Source organism: Erythrolamprus reginae, chromosome 2 (genome assembly GCF_031021105.1).
Source record: "Erythrolamprus reginae isolate rEryReg1 chromosome 2, rEryReg1.hap1, whole genome shotgun sequence".
NCBI classification, from domain to species: domain Eukaryota; kingdom Metazoa; phylum Chordata; class Lepidosauria; order Squamata; family Dipsadidae; genus Erythrolamprus; species Erythrolamprus reginae.
In genome coordinates this window covers 215,195,494-215,217,171 of record NC_091951.1, presented here as the reverse complement: position 1 = coordinate 215,217,171, position 21,678 = coordinate 215,195,494, and the positions used below count along the sequence as shown (strand labels likewise).

At 42.4% G+C, this 21,678-nt stretch overlaps 1 protein-coding gene across 5 annotated transcripts in view; it reads right to left on the bottom strand.

Annotated features, from left to right (window-relative positions):
• Nucleotides 1-21,678, bottom strand: part of SLC44A2 (solute carrier family 44 member 2 (CTL2 blood group)) — a 237,509-nt gene that overhangs the window by 15,651 nt on the left and 200,180 nt on the right. For all 5 annotated transcript variants that reach the window (XM_070741789.1, XM_070741790.1, XM_070741793.1 and 2 more), the window contains 6 exons: nucleotides 21,433-21,527; nucleotides 20,884-20,987; nucleotides 20,082-20,155; nucleotides 18,298-18,368; nucleotides 16,459-16,547; nucleotides 13,488-13,572 (listed from right to left, as the gene is read on the bottom strand). In XM_070741789.1, coding sequence (XP_070597890.1) covers nucleotides 13,488-13,572; nucleotides 16,459-16,547; nucleotides 18,298-18,368; nucleotides 20,082-20,155; nucleotides 20,884-20,987; nucleotides 21,433-21,527 — 518 coding nt within the window. The remainder of the gene's footprint in view (nucleotides 1-13,487; nucleotides 13,573-16,458; nucleotides 16,548-18,297; nucleotides 18,369-20,081; nucleotides 20,156-20,883; nucleotides 20,988-21,432; nucleotides 21,528-21,678) is intronic.

The following is a 21,678-nucleotide window of genomic DNA, read 5'->3' as shown; positions in this document are numbered from 1 at the left end:
GTCTTGTCCAATTCACCCCTCCCCACCAGAAAACCATATTCCTTTTTGTCTTTTTGGTATGTGTCTTTTAATTGTAGATATGTCCACCAATCTAATTTCTTACCGTTATATTCCAATTCTTCCTTTGTTTTTATATTCATTTGTTGATCTAATAATTCTTTATATCTAATTGTATTGTGAGGCCCGATTAAATTTGGATGATATGTTAGTTCTATTGGTGAAACCCATTCTGGTACCTTAGTATATTGTTTTTTTTTTATTATTTTCCATATTTGGATAAGAGAATTTCGTAATATATGTTTTTTGAAATATGTATGAGTTTTGTCTCTTCCGTACCAGAGATAGGCGTGCCAGCCTAATAATAAATCGTGCCCTTCTATTGTCAATACAGTGATCCCTCGAGTTTCGCGTCCTCGAGCATCGCGAAAGGGCTATATCGCGAGTTTTCAACCCGGAAGTAAACTCCACCATCTGCGCATGCGTGCCCTTCCACGCATGCGTAGATGGTGGAGTTTCCCCGCCGGGCAGAGGCTTCCCTGGGTCTTCCCCCTCTTGCCCCGGTAAGACCCCAGCGGCGGCGCGAGCAACGGCGTGGGCTGGCGGGCAGCACCCGCGCGGGAAACCCCAGCTCCGCTTCCCAGCTGGGAAGCGGAGCCGGCAACAGTGTGGGCGGGCGGGCAGCGCGCGCGAGCTTGGGGACACCCCACCTCCGCTTCCCAGCTGGGAAGCGGAGCTAGGGTGTCCCCACCACGCGCGCGTTGCTGGGGAAAGCGCGCGCGCTTGGAGACACCCCACCTCCGCTTCCCAGCTGGGAAGCGGAGCTAGGGTGTCCCCACCCGCGCGCGCGTTGCTGGGGCCGCTTCCCAGCTGGGAAGCGGAGCTGGCAACAGCATGGGCGGGCGGGCGGCGCGCGCGAGCTTGGGGACACCCCACCTCCGCTTCCCAGCTGGGAAGCGGAGCTAGGGTGTCCCCACGCGCGCGCGCATTGCTGGGGAAAGCGCGCGCGCATTGCTGGGGAAAGCGCGCGCGCTTGGGGACACCCCAGCTCCGCTTCCCAGCTGGGAAGCGGAGCTAGGGTGTCCCCACCGCGCGCGCGTTGCTGGGGAAAGCGCGCGCGCTTGGGGACACCCCACCTCCGCTTCCCAGCTGGGAAGCGGAGCTGGGGTGTCCCCAAGCGTGCGCGCACCCCAGGCGCGAGCAACGGGGTGGGCAGGCGAAGGGCGGGCGGCAGTGGAAGTAAAAACACCATCTGCGCATGCGCAGATGGTGTTTTTACTTCCGCACCGCTACTTCGCTAAAAATCGATCATCGCGTGGGGTCCTGGAACGGAACCCTCGCGATGATCGAGGGATCACTGTATACGTTTATTTTCTAATGTGATCCACTCTTTGATCCATACCAGTGATGTTGCTTAATAATATAGTTTAAAATTTGGTAGACCCAGACCTCCTCTTTCCTTCACATCTTGCAATGCCTTTAATTTGATTCTTGCTTTTTTACCTAACCATATATATTTTAATATTACCTTGTCTAATTCTTTAAAGAAATTTTTACCTGGGTTTATTGGAATTGTCTGGAAAAGAAAGAGGAGCTTGGGAAGGACACTCATTTTAATCGAATTAATTCTACCTATTAATGAGAGTTGTAAATTTTGCCAATTTTTAAAATCTACTTTGATTTGATTTATTAAACTTGTATAATTATATTCTTTTAATGTCGACGTTTTGGCTGTAAGTCATATTGCTAAATATTTCACTTTTTTGACTATTTGCATATTGGTAATTTGTTCTAGATATTTTATGGGTTTAGGACATTTAGCCTCCGCCAGTTGGATGAAGCTCTTTCCTCCGCAGCAGCTGATCGGCCGCTGCCTTCACTCCCTCGCCCAAAGGCCTCTAGCTCTTGGCTCCAGCCCTTTGGCCACAAAAATCCAAATTCAGCCACAGCCTTTTGGCCACATGGGACACTTCGCCACCATCCAATCAGAACGGTTGTTACAAAATGTTACTTTGGGAAGGAAAGAATGGGACAGTTTGCTCTTTCATACACAAACACACACATTGAAAGATAGAGAGGGAGGGGACCTCGGTGGCCATCTAGTCTGACCTTCTTCTCATTCAGGAGACTTACAGAATGATAGAGAGGGAAGGTACCTTGGTGGCCATCTAGTCTGACCTGACTCACCTTCTCATTCAGGAGACTTACAGAATGATAGAGAGGGAAGGGACCTTGGTGGCCATCTAGTCTGACCTGACCCACCTTCTCATTCAGGAGATTTACAGAATGATAGAGAGGAAAGGGAACTCAGTGGCCATCTAGTCTGACCCACTTTCTCATTCAGTAGACTTACAGAATGATTGAGAGGGAAGGGACCTTGGTGGCCATCTAGTCTGACCTGACCCACCTTCTCATTCATGAGACTTACAGAAAGATAGAGGGGGAAGGGACCTTGGTGGCCATCTAGTCTGGTGGCCATAGAGTCTTCCTCTCTATCATTCTGTAAGTCTCCTGAATGAGAAGGTGGGTCAAGTCAGACTAGATGGCCACCAAGGTCCCTTCCCTTTCTATCACTCTGCAAGTCTCCTGAATGAGAAGGTGGGTCAGGTTAGACTAGATGGCCACCAAGGTCCCTTTCCTCTCTATCATTCTGTGAGTCTCCTGAATGAGAAAGTGGGTCAGACTAGATGGCCACCAAGATCCCTTCCCTCTATCATTCTGTAAGTCTCCTGAATGAGAAGGTAGGTCAGGTCAAACTAGATGGCCACCAAGGTCCCTTCCCTCTCTATCATTCTGTAAGTCTCCTGAATGAGAAGGTGGGTCAGGTCAGACTAGATGGCCACCGAGGTCCCTTCCCTCTCTATCTTTCAATGTGTGTGTTTGTGTATGAAAGAGCAAACTGTCCCATTCTTTCCTTCCCAAAGTAGCATTTTGTAACAACCGTTCTGATTGGATGGTGGCGAAGTGTCCCATGTGGCCATCTAGTCTGACCCCACATTCTCATTCAGGAGACTTGCAGAGTGATAGAGAGGGAAGGGACCTTGGTGGCCATCTAGTCTGACTTGACACCTTCTCATTCATGAGACTTACAGAATGATAGAGAGGGAAGGGACCTTGGTGGCCATCTAGTCTGACCTGACTCACCTTCTCATTCAGGAGGCTTACAGAATGATACAGAGGAAAGGGAACTCAGTGGCCATCTAGTCTGACCCTCAGGTCAATCAGGTCAATCAGGAGAATGAAATGGAATGACAGAGATGGAGGGGACCTCAGAGACCAACCCTCTTTGCAAGCAGGAGAATTGGTCTTCCGGTCCAATTCTTGGGCTGCTAAATTGGCTGATGGAACTCCTTGCCTCACAACAAGCTAATCCTTTAAAAACTAATTTGGAAACCCAATCAGAGCAGTCCTCTCAAAAGAGGGTTGGGGAGAGACTGCTAGGTAGCAAAGAAGTGAAGACTGGTTGCTGTCTGGGGCCCCTTTATGACCTGCTCCTCCTGCTAATCTTTGGAATTTTTACGATGCATGGAGTATTTACGACAAAAGAAAGTGTCAAGATAGGCAAAAATTTGGAGGCCCGAGACGTGGGGGTAGGGTCCACCCCCGCCCTCCACCCATACACATTTAACAAGAGTTGGAAGGGACCTTGGTGGTCACCCAGTTCCACCCTCTCCTTCCACCCATACACATTTGACAAATTCTGCCCTGCTAAAGTGGCTAGGGGAATATACTGCTCCCAAAGCTCCCTCCCCCTCCCACTTCTGGTAACCCTCAAGACAAATGAAGGAGGGGTGAAAAGAGGCATGGGTCCCCAAAGTGGGGTGTGTGTGGAAGGTTTGTGGGAAAAAACATGGGGAGGCTAATGATCCTTTCCTGTTTGAAGAGAGAGAGAGAGGTCTGTTCATAATCTGGGCATCTAGATGATCCCATGCCTTCTTCTGCATTCATGTGGAGAGTCCCCAAAGTGTTTGGGGGCTTTGGGAGCTCACAGACACAGACACACACAGACACACACACACACATTATCAGCAGCAATGGATAGAAGTGAAGGCTGGTTACTGTCTGGGGACCCTTTATGACTCTTCTTGGAAAGAGGGGAGAGGAAAAGAGGAGGGGGTGCAGGGACCTCTTTTGAAATAAGGTACACATTGGGTCTTCCCCCTTCCTCCTCTCTTTCCTTGGGACATGCGGTCTGGGTGGTTGGGAGGATACAGGTGGGCTAGGGACTTCAGGAAAGGATAGTCCCTGGTGGGTTTACTCTATGGGCAGGATTTATTAACTCAAAACTCACAGATTGGGCAAGAAGCAGGATGAATAAAAAGGACAAACTCATTCCGAAGTGTGAGTGTTCATTGCTTCCATTTGAAATCAAGTGTTAATGTTGTACATTTCCCAAAACACCAGAATGGGTGAGCGCAACCCAAAGACAAACATGTCTGTATGTGTGTATGTGTGTTTGTGTGTGTGAAAAAGCTCCTCATCTTAAAAGAAACAGGAATTAACAAAAGAGTGAGGAAAAGATAGGAGTTATCATTCTACAAATTGGCATACCGGGTCACATTTAGTTGGGGCAATAGACCTCATGACCCCTTTCCCAGTTATCACACCAAAGAAACAGGAGTTTCCTAAAACAATTAGCATTTCAAGGAGATATAGGAACAGCTTGCCACATGCTCCTTTTTTTATAACTAAATTCTGTACTTGGTGATTTTGATTCCATATCTATTGATGGGATAAGCATTGGAGCTTAGCTTTGTTGAAAACAAAAGTTCATTGCTGCTGATCATGTGTGTGTCTCTGTGTTTGTGTGTGTGAAAGAACTCCCAAAGCCCCACACACACTTTGGGGACTCTACACATGAACGGAGAAGAAGGCATGGGATCGTCTATATGCCCAGAGTATGAACAGACCTCTCTCTCTCTGCAAAAAGGAAAGGATCATTAGCCTTCCCAATTTTTTTCCCACAAACCCCCCACACATACACACACATAGACATGTTTGTCTTTGGGTTGCACTCACCCGTCCTGGTGTTTTGGGAAATGTACAACATTAACACTTGATTTCAAAGGGAAGCAATGAACACTCACACTTCGGAATGAGTTTGTCCTTTTTATTCATCCTGCTTCTTGCCCAATCTGTGAGTTTTGAGTTAATAAATCCTGCCCATAGAGTAAACCCACCAGGGACTATCCTTTCCTGAAGTCCCTAGCCCACCTGTATCCTCCCAACCACCCAGACCGCATGTCCCAAGGAAAGAGAGGAGGAAGGGGGAAGACCCAATGTGTACCTTATTTCAAAAGAGGTCCCTGCACCCCCTCCTCTTTTCCTCTCCCCTCTTTCCAAGAAGAGTCATAAAGGGTCCCCAGACAGTAACCAGCTTTCACTTCTATCCATTGCTGCTGATAATGTGTGTGTGTGTCTGTGTGTGTCTGTGTCTGTGAGCTCCCAAAGCCCCCAAACACTTTGGGGACTCTCCACATGAATGCAGAAGAAGGCATGGGATCATCTAGATGCCCAGATTATGAACAGACCTCTCTCTCTCTCTTCAAACAGGAAAGGATCATTAGCCTCCCCATGTTTTTTCCCACAAACCTTCCACACACACCCCACTTTGGGGACCCATGCCTCTTTTCACCCCTCCTTCATTTGTCTTGAGGGTTACCAGAAGTGGGAGGGGGAGGGAGCTTTGGGAGCAGTATATTCCCCTAGCCACTTTAGCAGGGCAGAATTTGTCAAATGTGTATGGGTGGAAGGAGAGGGTGGAACTGGGTGACCACCAAGGTCCCTTCCAACTCTTGTTAAATGTGTATGGGTGGAGGGCGGGGGTGGACCCTACCCCCACGTCTCGGGCCTCCAAATTTTTGCCTATCTTGACACTTTCTTTTGTCGTAAATGCTCCATGCATCGTAAAAATTCCAAAGATTAGCAGGAGGAGCAGGTCATAAAGGGGCCCCAGACAGCAACCAGTCTTCACTTCTTTGCTACCTAGCAGTCTCTCCCAACCCTCTTTTGAGAGGACTGCTCTGATTGGGTTTCCAAATTAGTTTTTAAAGGATTAGCTTGTTGTGAGGCAAGGAGTTCCACCAGGCAATTTAGCAGCCCAAGAATTTGACCAGAAGACCAATTCTCCTGCTTGCGAAGAGGGTTTGACTAGATGGTCTCTGAGGTCCCCTCTATCTCTGTCATTCCATTTCATTCTCCTGATTGAGCTGAGGGTCAGACTAGATGGCCTCTGCGGTCCCCTCCATTCTCCTGCTTGAGCTGGGGGTCAGACTAGATGGCCAATGAGTTCCCTTTCCTCACTATCATTCTGTAAGCCTCCTGAATGAGAAGGTAGGTCAGGTCAGACTAGATGGCCACCAAGGTCCCTTCCCTCTCTATCATTCTGTAAGTCTCCTGACTGAGAAGGTGGGTCAGGTCAGAGTATATGGCCACCAAGGTCCCTTCCCTCTCTATCATTCTGTAAGTCTCCTGAATGAGAAAGTGGGTCAGACTAGATGGCCACTGAGTTCCCTTTCCTCTCTATCATTCTGTAAGTCTCCTGAATGAGAAGGTGGGTCAGGTCAGACTAGATGGCCACCGAGGTCCCTTCCCTCTCTATCTTTCAATGTGTGTGTTTGTGTATGAAAGAGCAAACTGTCCCATTCTTTCCTTTCCAAAGTAGCATTTTGTAACAACCGTTCTGATTGGATGGTGGCGAAGTGTCCCATGTGGCCAAAAGGCTGTGGCTGAATTTGGATTTTTGTGGCCAAAGGGCTGGGGCCAAGAGCTAGGGGCCTTTGGGCGAGGGAGTGAAGGCAGCGGCCGATCAGCTGCTGCGGAGGAAAGAGCTTCATCCAATTGGCGGAGACAAAAAGTCCCATTCCCATGTTTTATTTGGTTTTTTGTGCAATTTTTGGTGATTATTTTCATTTTTTGTTTGTTTATTTTGAGTCCTGCTACTTCACCAAAATCTTCGATTTGTTTAATTAATTTTGGTGCAGCTGTCAATGGTTCCTCAATTATAAATACCAAATCGTCTGCAAAGGCCTGGACTTTATAAATTTATTTTCTTATTTTTAGGCCTTTTCTGTCTTCATTTTTTCTTATTTTAATTAGTAGTGTTTCCATCGTTAATATAAACAGAAGTGGAGAGATAGGGCATCCCTGTCTCACTCCTTTCTCAATTTTAAATTTTTCCATTTGCTCTCCATTAATTATAATTTTGGTGTTTTGTTCCAGATATATTGTTTTTATTAAATTTGTAATGTGTTGTCCAAAATTCATCATTTCTAATTGTGTAATCATAAATTTCCAATTTACGTTGTCGAAAGCCTTTTGTGCGTCAAGAAAAACCAATGCCATCTATTTTCCAGGATGTTCCTCATAGTATTCTAGTACATTTGTTATTATCCTCAAATTATCTTTAATTTGCCTCTTGGGGAGAAAGCCATTTTGATCAGTGTATTAATTGATTCAGAATGTTTTTTAACCTTGCTGCGTAGATTGTGATAAATATCTTATAATCTGTATTTAATAACGATATGGGTCTGTAATTTTGAATTTTTTCTTTTTCTGTTTCTGTTTTGGGTATAAGTGATATTAATGCTTCTGTCCATGTTTGCGGTATCTTTGCATCTCGGGCTATTTGATTATAAATATCCAATATATTATTTTCCAATATTTTTATTTCTTGTTTGTATAATTCTACTGGTATGCCGTCTGTGCCTGTTGCTTTGTTGTTTTTTTGTTGTTTTATCGCTGCCTGACGTTCAACTAAGGTAATTAGTCTATTTAATTCTTGTCGTTGTTCTTCTGTTAATGCTTCCATATTTGTTAGTTTAATATACTTTTCTATTTCTTCTTTTTTTACTTCTTCCTGTGTATATAATTTCTTATAATATTGTACTGCTATTCTTTTCTTCCTTCTCATATTTTATGTTACCTTGTTCATCTTCTAATCTGTCTATGATTTTTTTTTTCTTTTTGTTTTCTTAGTTTATGTGCTAGCCACCTTCCTGTTTTATTTGCTTGGTCGAAATATACCTGTTTGGCTGTTCTAATCTTTTCTTCTACTTCTTCCCGATGTATCAAATTAATTGCATGTCTAATTTGATCTTTTTTCTCCTTAATTTTTTTACTTTTTGGATTTAATTGTAGCTCTGTTTCTATTTGTTTTAATTCTTGTTCTAATTTTTCCTGTTTAATCTTTTTTTGTTTATGTTTTATTGCCATATATGATGTGGTTAAACTTCTGATGTAAGCTTTTGTCGTATCCCAAAGTGTTTGTGGTGAAATTTCATCTGTTTTATTTATTTAAAAAAATATCTGTAATTCTTTCTCTAACATTTCAGTGTACTGCTTTTCCTTTATTATTGTTCTGTCCATAATCCATTTTATTTGTTTTTTATTATTTCCCTTTCTCCAAATTAATGATATTGGGTTGTGGTCTGCCCAAGTGTTTGCTTCTATTTCAATTTTTACAATTTTATTGTTTATCTGCGGTGTTGCCCAAATCATGTCTATACGCGACCAACTCCGGTGTGGATTTGAATAATATGTATATTGTTTGTATTTTTCATGTTTTTCTCTGCAAGAGTCTTTCAAGTTTAGCTCCTTAACTATATTGGATTTTCCTAATCGGCTTGCACGCATTATTGGCTTTTCCATTGATTCCTATGGGAAACATTGTTTCATCTTACAAACTTTTCATCTTACGAACCTCGTCCTGGAACCAATTAAGTTCGTAAGACGAGGTATTACTGTACTGTGGTTTGGGTTGTAACCAATGTTCCCTCTAATTTTTTTCGGTGTGGGCGGAAAAGTATAGTGTCTGAGTGGCAGTCCCTTTGGGTCTGGGCAGCTTAGAAGTATAGATAGATAGATAGATAGATAGATAGATAGATAGATAGATAGATAGATAGATAGATAAGAAAAAAATTCCCTTCTTTTTTATTAAAAGAAATTAATAATAAAACAAAACCAAAATCTATTACTATTATTACTATCTTCTCCTCTTTTTCTATCCCTATCTCCTCCCCCCTTGTGTGTGTGTGTGTGTGTGTGTGTGTGTGTGAACTCTTGAACCATTTCCAATAACAGGTGAGGGCTTTTGGAAATGGTTCAAGAGTTCACACACACACACATACACACACACACAGAAACAGCTGGGGTTTTTTTCTCTGTTATTATTTGGGTGCTTTTTACCATATGCTTTAAATCAAGTCATTTCTCTCTCTTTCTCTCTCCCCCTCTTGCTCTCTCTTTTTCTCACTTTCTCTCTCCCTCTTTCTATGTCGCTCTGTCTATTGCTCTCTCTCTCTCACTCACTCTTTCTCTCGTTTTCTTTCTCTCTCTATTGCTTTCTTTCTCTCTCTCGTTCTTTCTATATCTCTTGCTTTCTTTCTCTTGTTCTCTGTCTTGCTATCTCTCTCTCTCCCCTCTCTCTTTCTCACTTACTTTCTCTCTCCCTCTCTCTTTCCATCTTGCTCTGTCTGTTGCTCCCTCTCTCTCTCTATCTCTCTGTCAGCGAGGGGGCTGCAAGAGTGCTTTCTCCGAGTGCTTTGGGAACGCCTGCCCTGCCTCTACTGCAGCCCCCTTGCTGAAAGTCCGGGACGAAAGCGCTCTCAGCAAAGGAGCTGTGAGAGGGGAAGGGCGGGCATTCCCGAAGCACGCGGAGAAAACCCTCTCTCGCAGCCCCGTGGCTGGGAGCGTGGATGAGAAGGAGAAGCCTCAGCCGCTACAGTGACCGCCGTGGGAGAAGTCGCGCCCCAAGGCAGGAGGTGGAGGAGGAGAAAGCCGGAGGGGGCGGATCGGGTGGGCGGGCGGCAGTGCCGTGAGGCCAGGGGCACGAGGGGGTCGGAGGCACCGTGGGGAGGCAGGGGTGGTCGCAGCTCCCTTTCCTTCCACCCATGTCTACTGCTGGCGCCTCCCGCCCCCTTCTGCAGGCTGGCAGGGGGATGGGGAGCGTGCGCCCGTGGAAAAGGGTGCACGGGGGGGTATTTTGGGCTGCGCGCGTGCGCGCACACACAGTTTACAGTGAACAGTGGCTGTAACTGACCTTTTCTCCAAACAGGTTCATTTTGTGGTGTGCTCAAAGATCCCCACTTCCAGGGCACTAGCGAAAATGTTTATACAACATGTGTATCGCTTTCACAGGGTTCCTGAGAGAATCATATCAGACTGAGAGGTAAAATTTACCTCAAACTTCTGGAAGGAGTTTTTAGGGTTGTTGGGTACGAAAAAAGGGCTCAGTTTGAGCCACCACCCTCAGACCAATGGAGTGTGTGAGAGGACTAACTCTGTGTTGGAACAGTACCTTAGGTGTTATTTGAAATATCAACAAGATAATTGGAGCGACCTTCTACCATTCGCAGAGGTTGCCTATGACAATTCGCTACACAGTAGCACTGGTTTCACCCCATTTAAATTGGTGAGTGGATAGGATTTTTGCCAATTCCAGAACTACCCCAGGATGAGCTTCAACACCCGTCATTAAGGGATTGGGTAACACAGCTCAAAGCGACCTGGCCCATAGCGTGCAAGGCGTTGGATGAGGCTCATAGTACCCGTAAGGCCCAGGCTGACAAGAAAAGAAGAGTCACGATGGATTATAAGGTGGGGGATAGGGTTTATCTCTCCACAAAGTTCTTAAAGTCCACTCAAAAGTCAAAGAAATTAGGGGCTAAGTACGTGGGTCCTTTCCCAATTGTACAGGTAGTGAATTCGCTGGCAATGAAGTTAGAGTTGCCGAAAACATTAAGGAAAATTCACCTGGTGTTCCACATAAGCTTACTAAAACCGGAACAAACTAGTGAATTGCAGCTGCCCCAAGCAGACCCCCTGCCCCATTACTCATTGAGGGAGAGCAACACTTTGAGGTCAAAGAAGTGCTGGATTCCAGGAAGCACAGGGGGAAGATTCAATATTTAGTGGCTTGGAAACATTTTCCTGCATCTTATGCCGAATGGGTTGACGAGAAATACATGAACACACAGAGGGAAATTGATCATTTTAGGACAAAGTACCCTGATAAGCCTTGATATTGACTGTATCTATTGGTGTTGTTTGTTTTGTTTTGTTTTGTAGGACTGAAGTCCCTGTTCCAGGGGGGTCGAATGTCAACCTTTGCTACGCTGCTGCTATCTATCGCTTGGTTGTCATAGAGTACAGGGTGGGTTAGAGAAGAAGGGGGGGTTGGGAAGAGTGCAGGAGGAGAGTTATGTTTCGTTTTCCTAGGTACCAGGAGGAGACCGTTAGAGGAAAAATTCCTGAAGAGTGACGTGAGGGGCAACATGTGCCACCTGATGATTATGGACAATGAGGATTGGGCAAAATCCCAAAAGGGGGTGGAAAAGGGATTTTGATATCTGCTTGTATCGCACCATTTTCCTCAGACTTTGCTTTTCTTTCGATGCTTCAAGTTCTGATTTTGATAAATTCACTTTTGAACCTTTCAAAAAGGACTCTGAGTTTTATTTGTCTGAATTCTGACAGGCAGCTTGACAGTTAGAGAAAATAATAAGAGAAAAAAGTGAGGGTATAAAGGCGCAAGCTAGCAATATATATAAGATGTTAGTGCAGTCAGACAGGGATATGATCCAAGGATTGACTAAATGGTGGCAAAATGAGATACAGGTAGAGGTGCAAGAGATGAAAAATATAGTAGAGAATATAAGGAAAACTAAGAATACAAGAGTTAGGGAAATGAGAAGGAAAATATTACATAAGTGATATTACACACCCGTTCAACTTGCATACTTTCAGCAGAATTTTAAAGGTATTTGTTGGCATGGGTGCCAAGATAAAGGAGTGTTTATGCATATGTTTTGGGAATGCCCAGTAGTGAAAATAAGATGGATAATTACTAAGGAAATGGCAGTATTAGTTAAAAGTAACGAGATGGGAGAATTCAGAGAAATAAAACAAGCAGTGAAAATAAGCGCTCAGGCGGTAATAGTCTTGGGTTGAAAGGATGCGACAAAATGGACAATGCAAAATTGGTATAGGTACATGGTAGACCATATTCAATTTGAGATTATGGATAAAAGGATGAATTTGATTAATGAAACTGATTTGCGACAACTGATGGGACGATGGGACAAGGTAAGATGATATATGGCGAGTAGGATCCGAGACCAAGCCATAAGAAACAAGTTGGAATCACGTTATAATATGTAAATAAATATTTCGCTCTTGTGTTAAAATAGTCTATACAAGAAACACCCGATTGGTGGTGGGGTACAAATGTTTGTCTGGTGGTGGGCATAATCACTGAGCACTTGCCTTATGTTGTGTGAGTGGTTTTTTTATATCATAAAATCAATAAAAATATTTTATAAAAAAAAGACATGGAAACTAAGTAAACCTTACTTTGAAGTATAAGAAGTCCTTAATTAACTATGATCACTGTAACTGGGAATTCCATCACTAAATGATGTAGTTATAAAATGCAATGTCATGTGACTGCATTAACTTTTGACAATTCTGGCAAACCAAATGGCTATTTTTAAGTGTGACATTACATGATGGGTTTACGGGCTCTTTTATAGTCTCCTGTTGACTCCCTCCCCCGCCCAATTTTGCTTATTGGAAGCCAGCAGTGAAGGCCACAAATTCTGATCAAGTAACCATAGGATCTGCAACCACTGTAATTGCAAGCTGGTAGCCAAGCGCCTGAATTTACATTCACCACTGGGATGTTGCAATGACTACAACTACAAGGACCCATTATAACTGTTCAGTGCATCACAACATAGAACAGTTGTGGAATGAGTGGCTGTTGAACAAAGACAAGCTTTTTTGTAATATTGTGTTTTGCTTACCCTACAATGGATTAATGTGCTATCTCTGGAATAGCACTAGAATGCAGTTTCCTGGCAAAGGGAGGATCAATTTAGTTATGACAATCCCTTTCTGATCTCTAAGTTTCCTATCAGCATTTACCAATGTTACCTTTGAGAATTCATTATTTTGTGGATGAAGAAAATATAGAAGGCCCTTGTAATCTCCTAATTTAATGCAATAGCATTAGCATTTAGGCTTATAATACTGCCCCATGGTGCTGTACAGCAGTCTCTGTACAATTTACGTGATAGAAGCATTATTTGCATATTGCCCACAGCAATCTGGCTCCTTTTCTTACCAACATCAGAAGGACGGTGGTTAGAATGTAGTATTCTAGGTTAATTTTGCCGAGTTCAATTCTCACTGTTCAGCCTTTTATTCTTCTGAAGTCAGTAAAATGATATCCTAAATTGTTAGGGCAATATGCTGACTGTTTAGAGAGAGTTGTAAAGCACTATAAAATGGTATATAAATCTAAATATTATGCTGCTGGTACTATGAAAGACTGAGACAATCTGAAGCCCCATCAGGATTGAATTCCAGGCTTAATACTACAGTAACTGGGGAGCAGCTTTGGAGTCAATAAAGAACCATCTACTTTTAGATAAAGCATAGGTATAGCAACAGTAGCTGACATCATTTAGCAGTTTAAACAAGATACTTACAGAAGCAAAGGAAAAGTGTGTCCACACACATGGCATATACACTGAAAAATCCATGTGCAATGAGGTAGGAACCTATAATCACTGTCTACAAAAGAGAGAGAGAGTTAGAAAGAGTGAGTGTGGTATCATATTTATGAGAATAACGATAATGTCTAAATTGATGATAATCAACTCTATATGTTCATCCCTGGTCATCCATGTATGATGCTGGTGCTGTGTTTGGGGCCTATTGGAGCCTGGTTGGGGTACAACAGGCTTTGGCTGAACCCTGGCAAGCAATAGCAATAGCATTTACAGTGGTACCTCGTCTTATGAATGCCTCTTCTAACGAACTTTTCGAGATACAAACCTGGTGTTTAAGAATTTTTTGCCTCTTCTTCTGAACTATTTTCACCTTACGAACCCAAGCTGCCGCCGCTGGGATGCCCCACCTCTGGACTTCCGTTGGCAGCCGAACCAGCCATTCTTGCGCTGCTGGGATTTCCCTGAGGCTCCCCTTGCTGGAATTCCCTTCATTTTTGCCAGCGTTGCTTTGAATCCCAGCGAGGGGAGGGTTAGGGAAATCCCAGCAGTGCAAGAATGGAGCTTTGGCTTGCAAAGGAAGTCTGGAGGTGGGGTTTCCCAGCATGGGGAGGCTCAGGGAAATCCCAGCAGCAAAAGAACACGGAAGTCCGGAGGTGGGGTTTTTCAGGGAGGGGAACTTCAGGAGAATCCCAGCAGCACAAGAATGGGCACTTCGGCTGGCAACATAAGTCCACAGGCGGGGATTCCCAGCGGCGTAAGGCAAAAGGGGTGAGTTTTGGGCTTGCATGCATTATTCGCTTTTACATTGATTCCTATGGGAAACACTGTTTCATCTTACGAACTTTTCACCTTACGAACCTCGTCATGGAACGAATTAAGTACGTAAGACGAGGTACCACTGTACTTATATATTGTTTCACAGTGCTTTCTAGCCCTCTCTAAACAGTTTACAAAGTAAGGAAAATTGCCCCCAACAATCTGGGTCCTCATTTTACCGACCTCAGAAGGATAGCAGGCTGAGTCAACCAGTGTTCCCTCTAATATTTTTTTTTGGGGGGCGGAAAAGTATAGTGTCTGAGCAGCAGTCCCTTCGGGACTGGGCGGCACAGAAATAATAAATAAACAAACAAACAAATAAACAAACAAACAAACAAATAAAAAATCCACCCTGTTTTGCCTCAGAGAATTTCAAAATAAAATACTGTACTGTGTGTCTAAAACAGTGAGCTCATAATAGGGCAACTCTATCAATATCAAAATGCCACTTAAATAGTTGAGCTAGTTTCAAACTAGATTTTGATTTTCTTTCTCTCTTCCTTACTCCCATTCTTTTTCTTTCTCTTTTCTTTCCTCTCTTTTTTCTATCTGTTTCTCTCTCTTCCTCTCTTCCTCTCTCTCTCCTTCCCTCTCACTCTTTCCTTCTCGGCTTCTGGGCAGGTTTGGAAAACTCTGAGTTGATGATGATTTTTAAGTGAGTGATTGCTCACTGCTCAGCTTAGAGGGAACTATGGAGTCAACCTTGAGCCAGTGAGAACTGAACTGCCATACTGCATTTTAACAACTGTGCCATCACAGGAAGACCAAATAGCTTTGGGTATATGGACCCCAAAAATCCAGGACTTTGAATCCTTAATTCTGGATGGGATGGCATTACAAGACAGATCTGGTCTGCAATTTGGTGGTTCATTTGGATTCAAGACTCCTGCACAAATAAGAAATGTCAGTTGCAGCTAGGAGACCCTTTGTACAATTTTGGGTCATGGTTTTTCCTCAGTCAGGAGTCCCTGTGCTCAATCATTCGACCCCTAGTTATCATGTATTTGGAATATTGCAACACACTTTTCTTGGGTTACCCTTGAAGAGCATTTGGAAGCTAGAGCTGGTACAGAATGAGGCAGTGTGGGCAGCTTTAGCCTCACTGCTATACTGCAAGTTGCACTGGCTACCACTTTGCTTGCAGGTTCAATTGAAATGCTAGTTATCAACTTATTACCTTTAAAGCCCTTCATGCCTTCAGGTTGCCTAAGGAACATCTCATCTCAATGTATATAGGATATAGGAAAAGAGCCTTTTCTGCTGCTGTTCCTGCCCTTTGGAATATCTTGTCCCAGGGAATGAAGTGAGTTCCCACCCTTCTGACCTTCCACAAGAGCTTTAAGACCTGTCTCTATCAGTTGGCTTGGGGTTCCAAATGGGGAAGTGTCATCTTGGATGTGGTTGATAGATTCAGCCAGAGATTACACACACACACACACACACACCACTCATCCTACTTCTTCCTTCTCCATCTTTTAATTATACCTGATTATTTTATATTATTATTTGTATAAATTTATTCTTTTTAGCATTATAAACCACCCAGAGATGGACAAAAAGCAAAGTAATTAAGTAAGATGAAAGAAAGAAAGAAAGAAAGAAAGAAAGAAAGAAAGAAAATAAGAAAATATCAGGTCTGGTGGAAGTCAGAACTCTCTTCCAAGCATTTGAGAACGACATGCAAATACACATATTGTTTATGTATTTTGATCATTCTAAATCAAGGTTAGTTTTAATATGGTTGAAGGAACCAGTTAATTGGATTGACGCAACAGATTAAACCATGGATAATAAACTACAATGGATAAATTGATTAGATTCCAAACACCTTATGCCAAACATATTTTAGCTTAGTGCAATGTATTAACTAATAATGGGTAGCATCAAACCTATATACTTTTTCCTTTGAAATAAGATAGACATTAAATAGAATCAATGATTAATAACAGAATATATATTATACTACAGTAAAGTAATACTGACTCTTTCTCACTTCCCCCCCTCAAAGCACCACAACTATCAAGGTGGACTTCAATGCTGTAAAAGTAGATTAAATGAACAGAAAACAACTGCCAAGCAATACAGCTGCAATTAGAGAAAAAAATACATCCATATTTTAAAAAATACTAACCAGAATGGGAACCCAGTAGTAATTGAGAGTTGGTGCTGCGTCTTGAATCAATTTTATTCTCTGGGTGAAAAAAAAGAAAGCAAGGATACCTAAAAAGAAATGAAAATAATTAATTTTCACATTTTTCTCTATATTTTAGTTCCAATTTGGAAATCCCATCATTTTTACAAATGAGTTTGACTTTGACCCATACATATTTCAACGAATTTCTTTCCATCTCCCAAATGGGGTTTAGATGTACTTGTTTTTAACTATTATGAAATTGAACTGTAATAACATGCAAGAGGGGTGGAAAAGGTCTTCCCTAGCTTTATGTCCTGTACATATACTGGATTACAACTATTGATATCTTAAAATTTGAGACAAGCTGCTGACTAGTGATTTACAAGTGGAAATATTTGGGATAGTAAAAGTAGGACTAAAGTAGAATAAAACATACAAAGGTACAGAAATCATACTTAGGAAAAGAAACAGCTTTACCTCCAGCTATATTAGAGTTCCTGTTATGCAAAAATATACCGTATTTTTCGGTGTATATGTACTGGTGTATAAGACGCATCCAGATTTTAGAGGAGGAAAACAAGGAAAAAATATTCTGAACTAAATGGTGTAGTATTATATTGTTTAATAAAATACTAATGTAGCAGAATACTTTTTACAACCATGTATACTGTTTAAAACCATGTATACTTTTTATAAAATTCAAACCTGACAGCTTCAAGACTTGTGGACTTCAACTCTCAGAATTCCTCCTTCAGCCATGCTAGCTCAGAAATGGGAGTTGAAATCCACAAGCCTTAAATTTGCCAGGTTTGAAGACCCTTGCACTCTTAACTCAGATGTCTTCAAACTTGTAACTTAATCTTCAAACCTTCACTGGGGCTATGGCGCATGCCCCGGTCATGAGCAAGGAGTCCCCTCTCACCTGCTCCCCCAATGGGGAGATCCACTTTCCTCCAGAGACGGGCGCTTCCCCTATGGCTCAACCAGTCACATCCCTGCGAGGACCAGGCAGACGCTGGTGTATTTATTTAATTGGATTTGTATGCCGCCCCTCTCCATATGAGAAGGACTCCGTCTCTGACTACGTCTGCCTCCCTCGTGAAGCCCCAAGATTGAGACCGGGACATGGGACTGCCCTCCTGGTGCTCAAGGAGCAGTGCTGCTGATGCGGTGGCTCCTCTCCGTGGGCTACTTCCCCGTGCAGGGTTTGGTGTAAGGATGCCGCCAAGGGACAAACAGCGAACGGATGGATCGGCCCGGCCCTCGCCCATATGGAACTTTTCTCTCCGAGCAGATTCGGATGATTCTTATTCACACATACATACATAAAGGGATTTTATTTTTATAAAATGGACTCTTTTTTTTACCACACTTCCCTTTTGAATGGAGAAGCTCAGCCCCTGTAAAAACATACCATTGACGGTCTTTTGGGGGGTAGGTGGAAGATGCTGCCTATCCTCATCTGCAGCCCTAACTAGCTCATGGCTTGCTGGGAGGAATCGCTGCTGATTTGGCACCAGCTTCCAAACCGCATGAAAAGCTGCCACGGGAATGCTGCTGCTGCTGCTGCTGCTGCGAACCACCACCCAACTCATTTGTTGTATAAGACGCACCCAGTTTCTGGCACACTTTTTGGACACACTTTCTTTTAGATCAGATCACTGAAAAATACGGTAAAAGGTTTTGATCCCTGCTTTAAATATATTCTTTATTGCAAATACAATTTTATTCAAAAACAAATGCTAAAACCTAAATGAAATCTGCATGGAAACACCAAAAAGAAGACCAATTAGTGACCAAATTAATTGAAAACCCAAAATATCAAAAATGTCTTACCAACACTTCCCACAATTAGGATTTTTCCAAGGAAAAACAGGAAATCAGTGACTTTGTCCAAAACAGCCACTCTGAATACAAAGAGGAAACTATTATAGTTAGAGATAGTCCTTGACCACAATTTCCATTGCTAAGCAAGAATGTTGTGAGTTTTGCTCTATTTTGCAACCCTTTTTTTGCCACAGTTTTTAAGTGAATCACTGTGGTTGTTAAGTTAGAAACATAGTTGTAAAGTAAATTTAGCTTCCCCATTGAATCTGTCAGAAGGTCACAAAAAGTGATGACATGGCTCCGGACACTGTAACCATCATAAATAGTTGCCAAGCATCTGAATTTTGATCATGTGACTGTGAGAAAACTACAATTGGAAATGTGAAAAATGGTCAATAGACACTTTTTTCAATGCCCAGACAATTTTCTCTGGGGCATTTTTTTGGAACTAGATAGAGCTGGACTGGTTAGTAGATGATGGGAGACTACCTGAAAATTCCAGGGTGTAGGCTAATGGACAATAGAAAAAACATCCTGGAAGAAGGTAGTGGCAAACACTTCCATACTATCAGAAATAAAAAGGACCATGAGGTCAAGCTCAATTAAAAGAAGATATGACCTTTTCTTTTACATCAGAGTTCCTTAACCTTTCTGACTTGGCAGCCCGGGGAGGGGAGGCAGGGAAAGAGGAGATGGTTTTGCAAGCACAGCAGGTTTGTGTGGAGAATCTGTTGCTCACACGATTGGGGCCATGAGCGCCTGCAATATTCACATGAGTGGGGCCACAAGCACCAGAGTTGCTTGTTTGAGTGGTGCATGAGTGCTTGTGATGCTCACACAAGTGGGGCTGTGAGCACCAGAAATGCTCGAGTGAGGCCCTAAACACCAGAGATGCTAGTGCAAGTGGGGCACAAGCACCTGTGATGCTATCCTGAGCGCTCATGTAGCTTGGTTGTGAATAGACTGCAGAATGATAGTAGGGCCCAGCCCATAGGTTAGGGACCCCTGTTTTAGATCATAGGTAAACGAAACAAATATTTTAATGTGGTCAATCATCTCATGCAAACTAGGCACACTTTGTAATTTTTTCACATTTTTTCACATTTTTTTCAAAATGGTTTCCATTTAAAAAATATGAAGTTTAGAATATTATATAAGAAATGTTGTAAAGCATTCAATGTAACCAGTAATGGGTTGCAGCCGGCACAGCTGAGATCAGGGTTCCAGTAGTGGAAATTGAAATGTGCCCATGTGGAAGCAAAGAAATTGCCGAAAATCAGCAAAATCTCTCATGTATGAGCATCCTTGCGCAAGATTTTGTTTGCTGCACATGCACAGAAGCCAAATCTCATGGCGACATGCATGTGCATGTCCACAGGGCATGTGCCTGTCTGTGACGGTCCCAGAGAGCATACCGGTAGCAACCGGTAAGTGGAACCCGCGCCTGAATGTAACTAATAAAATATATAATTTCATAATTAGAGATGATACCATTTATTTATGTATTATATGTATATGTCACCCATATCATTCTGCCAAGTGACAATCAAGAGAACTTGGATGCATTCATATTCACAGGTACTGTACTCATATTTCTGTACTCTTTCCCAGTTGGGATTCCAGTTTGTTCTACAAGGTGAGCACTACGACAGAGAATACCCACTGCCATAGCACATTTAAATGGTAATATTTGTACCAGTTTATCATGACGTTTTCAGCTACTAAATCTAAAGAACTTAGCCAAGCTCTTCCAAACAGAATAATAAAACCAAAAGCAGTTTCCAGGCCCTCACCTGATTATGTTCCTCATGAGCAAGGAAAAGGCATTCTTGGCAGAAGTGCAGAAATTGGTACCATAAATAGCAATCTGGACAAATTGCCAAAGGAAAAAAAAATCTATTGAAGAACATTATTTTTTTATAAATACAAAATTGCTTAAAGCCAGAAAAAGGCAAATATAGATATTAGGACACTATCAATGCAATGATAAAATATAACAAACACACACAATTTTCATGACTTTTGAGGATGTAAAGGGAAGGGAATAAGAAACAAATACACTGTACTGGCCTAGATGCTTCTTATCTGGTTTATTATGTTTTCCCATTATATCCCCCAGCTCATCTAGCTTTAAAAAAAGGTATTTATTTAACAATCCTGGCATCAAGAGGCTCCAACTATTCTATCAGGCCCCCAGTTTATTTCTTCAGATTACTTCTCCCCTTATCCAATTCATGAAATTCACAAGAACTTCATGATTCACAACAAACTTCACAGTAATTATCAATACAGAATAAATATGGATGGTAATTAGCACTTTCACCTGAAAACCAGTACTTAGAATGATGAATAACTGCTGCAGCATTGGTATGGCATCATCAGGACAAGTAAATGCATTGTATACAAATGATCGAGATGAGTGCATTTGACAGCCAAGTGTGCTTTAAATATATTAACATAGTGAATAATCTAAAGAAAACTTGCAACTTCTGCCAAAGGTATGGCTAATTATTTGGGACAGTTCCATTACTGTGCAGAGGATCTAGAAATTTTCATTATTGCCCTAAATAAGTAACAGATGCTTGAATTTCTCACCATAATGTATGCATTTCTATTCAAAAACTTGATGAATTTCTCCAGGCACCAGAAGCAGCATTTTAAACAGGTTAAAAGGAACTTGGCAAACATATTCTCAGAAGCTAATGATAAACAGGACAGGAAAAAGTTCTTATTATTCTATCACATTAGAAAGAATCATGTATCTCTCTGATTATTTGTTTATTTATTTATGTTTCTGCAGTGCAAGATTTTTATAGGTCTTAAGCTGCTATAGCATGACAGAACTAAGATCAAAATAAAAAACTGAAAAATCTAACACCACACAAACCATAATAGCACCTCCCCTTGGGGGTAGATTTACAAAAGAAATGTCTGAAAGTTTTAGCCAGTTGAAAGGGTCTATCCAGTGGTTCCCAACCTTTTTTTGCCCATGCCCCACCTAAACATCTCTAAAATCCTCATGCCCCCCCCCCAATGACAAAGAAGTCTTACTATTCAAAAGGCCATTAACTTGGTTTAAAGAAGGTTCCAATTGCTCCTATTAAAAATCAAATTGTCCCCACATTGGGAACCAGGGATGTATACCTTTTAGTTTATGGTCCAAATACTCCAGAATGACTCGAATAACCTGGACAATGGCAAGAATCATGGATCCAAAGGCCAGTGAACCTGTGTGATACCTATAGGGAGAAAACAGCAGCAGAGAAATTGCACTGGTGAAGGCTGCAATATATCTGTACATATTTTCTTAAAGAAAGGGGGAGGATAACATAGTTCTTCACTGGAGTCTCTTCTGGCTGTGTGAGCTATTGTGTTGAAGAACACTGGACT